Source organism: Dermacentor silvarum, chromosome 1 (assembly GCF_013339745.2).
Source record: "Dermacentor silvarum isolate Dsil-2018 chromosome 1, BIME_Dsil_1.4, whole genome shotgun sequence".
Taxonomy (NCBI): domain Eukaryota; kingdom Metazoa; phylum Arthropoda; class Arachnida; order Ixodida; family Ixodidae; genus Dermacentor; species Dermacentor silvarum.
In genome coordinates this window covers 148,516,134-148,519,011 of record NC_051154.1, presented here as the reverse complement: position 1 = coordinate 148,519,011, position 2,878 = coordinate 148,516,134, and the positions used below count along the sequence as shown (strand labels likewise).

The window sequence follows — 2,878 nt, the reverse complement described above, 5'->3', positions numbered from 1 at the left end:
CACAATAGAAAATAGTTCTATACAATCACAAAATTTGTCCCCTATGTTCCACGCTCACATATTCATCTTATGATATCCGACCTCGAGAGTTCAAGTATTCGATGCCTCTGACCTAAAAAAATGAAGCAAAGGGCAATTCAACAATTTTAACATATGTTTGTTCTACCGGCATGTTTTCCATGTGTATCCTGTTTGCCGCCTCAGGCGTGACCAGTCATAAGGATATGGTACCGTCATGCTTCAAGAGAGCCTTGATAGGACTGTACATGCATATAACCTCTCATCACAGGCCAGCAGCTATCACATGAGCTTGCATTCAGTCTGACCACAATAGTGCTGGCTCGGCAACTTGTGAGACAAAAATAAGGGCATAGTCTTAGTAAGAGTGTCGCAGCCCCCAGATCCACCTCCCTCCCCCTTGAGTAAAGAAAGCATAGATCGCGGTAGGGCAGAAAATTTATGCAAGTTTCAAATGTGCATTTACGAGTTTCTGATGTGATGGTCGCTTTGTTTTCTCTCGCAGAAAGCCATGGCCGTGTGTCCAAACTACAATGCACCAGCTGCAGCCGTGGTCAATGACTCGGCGGTGGTGGCGTCGTCATCCGCGGCTCCCTGGACCGAAGCACAGACGGCTACAGACGAGCGCGCCGTGGCGCAGCTGAAGGAGGATATCGCGCTGCTAAAGTTCATCGCCTATGGTGTCATCTCGTTCGTGATAATCGCGCTGGGCATCATCGGCAACTTGATCAACCTGGTGGTGTTGACACGACCCAACCTGAAGGGCGTAACCTTCGTCTACCTCACATGGCTGGCCACGTCCGACCTGCTGACGCTCGTGGTGGCCGTGTTCTCCATGCTGCGCCTGCACGGCATCCAGCCGCGCTCCTACCCGGCCGCTTTCTATTACGCGCACGTCGAGATGCCACTCGTGAACGCGCTCATGGCCAGCAGTGTGTTCATCGTGCTGGCCGTCACCATGGACCGGTACTGGTCCGTGTGCCGACCGACGCGCTACCGCGAGTTCCACAACGCGCGGCGCGCCAAGCTCGCCATCCTGAGCGCCTTCGCGGGCGCCGCACTGCTCTACATACCCGTCGCTTTCCAGAAGATGCCGGTACCCTTCTGGGACGAGCAGCTGAACATGACGCAGTACATGCCATGTGACAACGTGGCTGTCACGCAAAAATGGGCCTTTAAAGCGTACTTGATCTTCAAAGAGGTGTTGGTGCGCCTCGGCCCCGTGATCGTTGTCTCAACGCTCAATACCACAATCATCGTCACGTTCCGTAAGGTGATGCGTAAACGACATCTGCTCACGAATAGCACCACTCGCGACTCGGGAAAGTTCCTCGAGGAGAAACGGCTCGTCATGCTGCTAGCGGCTATTGTTATCATGTTCTGCGTCTGCATGACCCCCGCGGCTATCCTCACCATGCTTATCAGCGATGACAAAGAGCTCAATTATGGATTTCAGCTCTTCAGGGCATTCGCAAATGACATGGAGATGGCTAATTTTGCCATGAACTTTTATGTCTACTGTTTGTGCAGCACCGAGATTCGGGAGACTTTCTTCCGTTTATTCCGTTTGTCGAGGCCGCCTCCGACGGACGTCAGTTACGTCATCAGCAGCAAAACAGCCGTGGACGGCAGCACGAGGCTCTAATCGTGGCGAATCATGTCTGCAAGTGTGACCGAAAAAGCGACGTGATTTTGAGTGATGCCACAGCATTCGCATTGAGCAGGACAGGACATCTGTGCTACTGGCAACGACTGTGATTAATTCCTGTTTCGTGTGCTCCAGTTTCTCTATGACCGTTTTACTCCGCCAAAGCTGTTCTCTTTAATGTTGTTTGACCGTGTACTATGCTTACCGCTTACATGTGATCGTGTCCGCTGGGGACGCGCTTGAAATCAAATTGCTGACACAAGTCTTGCCTACAAAGCCAAAACAATTGCCTAGCGGTAAGGCTTGTGGGCGTACGTTATCTGAAATGCAGAGAGAACTCTAGTGAGAGAATTTCAGCTGCAACTGCTTCGTTTGATCACTAAGCAAGTTTCTTTTTGACACAGAGAGAGAGAGAGACCTAGAAAGACGATAGCATCTACAATATTTACTACCTTCGCCTTTGTCGACAACTTTATTATGTTTTGTTGGTTAAATCAGCAAGTAATGCTTTATTAAGAGCGAGTCAGAAGTGAAACGTAGTCATGTGCGGCTGTTTAGGTACGCATAAATATTGTTGCCGCTTTCTTGTCGGCATAGGAGATATACCACTAAAAAAACTGGGTGTCCAACTTGCGAATCAGCCCAGCAAAGGCGCAGGCTGAGGAAGATTATAATTTTGTACATTTCAACATGTACAAGACACATCGAGATTTCAGCTGATGTGCTAAAATGACTTCTTTATAAGTAGAAATCTTAACGCAGAAGCCTTTCCCTGGTTGGTTCAAAATTATAATACTATGAACGCCTGTTTGTATATTGCAGCATGGTTCACCTGTACTTCCATTATCGTCGTCTTTCGGCTAGAAACCTTACGAAAACCTTGCAAAATGAATAATCTCCCAAAGCTTGATACCCCACATGCATTAAGCGTGGCGTAATGTAGAAATTCTATAGAACGTCTCGTAAAAGTTTTAGGGCCCGTATACTTGTATTGAAAACATGACATAGTTCGATCTAGTAAATATGTCAATTGCTTGCCTAAAGGCAGAAGTCTTTGTGCGGATACTTTTAACTACTTACAATTGACAATATTATCAGCAAGCACTTTATTATTACTGCTGGATAGCCGAACATGTCACTCAGACTTTGATGCCTTTCGGGATTTTGGAAACGCTCCTAGACAATACTCATTTTCATTATTAAAAACAAATT

General features: G+C 47.7%; 1 protein-coding gene across 1 annotated transcript; it reads left to right on the top strand.

Moving 5' to 3' along the window:
- The first annotated feature begins 529 nt into the window (after positions 1-529).
- Positions 530-1,663, top strand: LOC119464733 (probable G-protein coupled receptor B0563.6). Its single transcript, XM_037725714.2, has one exon. The coding sequence runs from the start codon at positions 530-532 to the stop codon at positions 1,661-1,663; it is 1,134 nt and encodes a 377-aa protein (XP_037581642.1).
- The last annotated feature ends 1,215 nt before the right edge of the window (positions 1,664-2,878 follow it).

Excerpts from the sequence above, each read along its gene's own strand:
- LOC119464733 (XM_037725714.2), top strand. The coding sequence starts at position 530 with ATGGCCGTGTGTCCAAACTACAATGCACCAGCTGCAGCCGTGGTCAAT.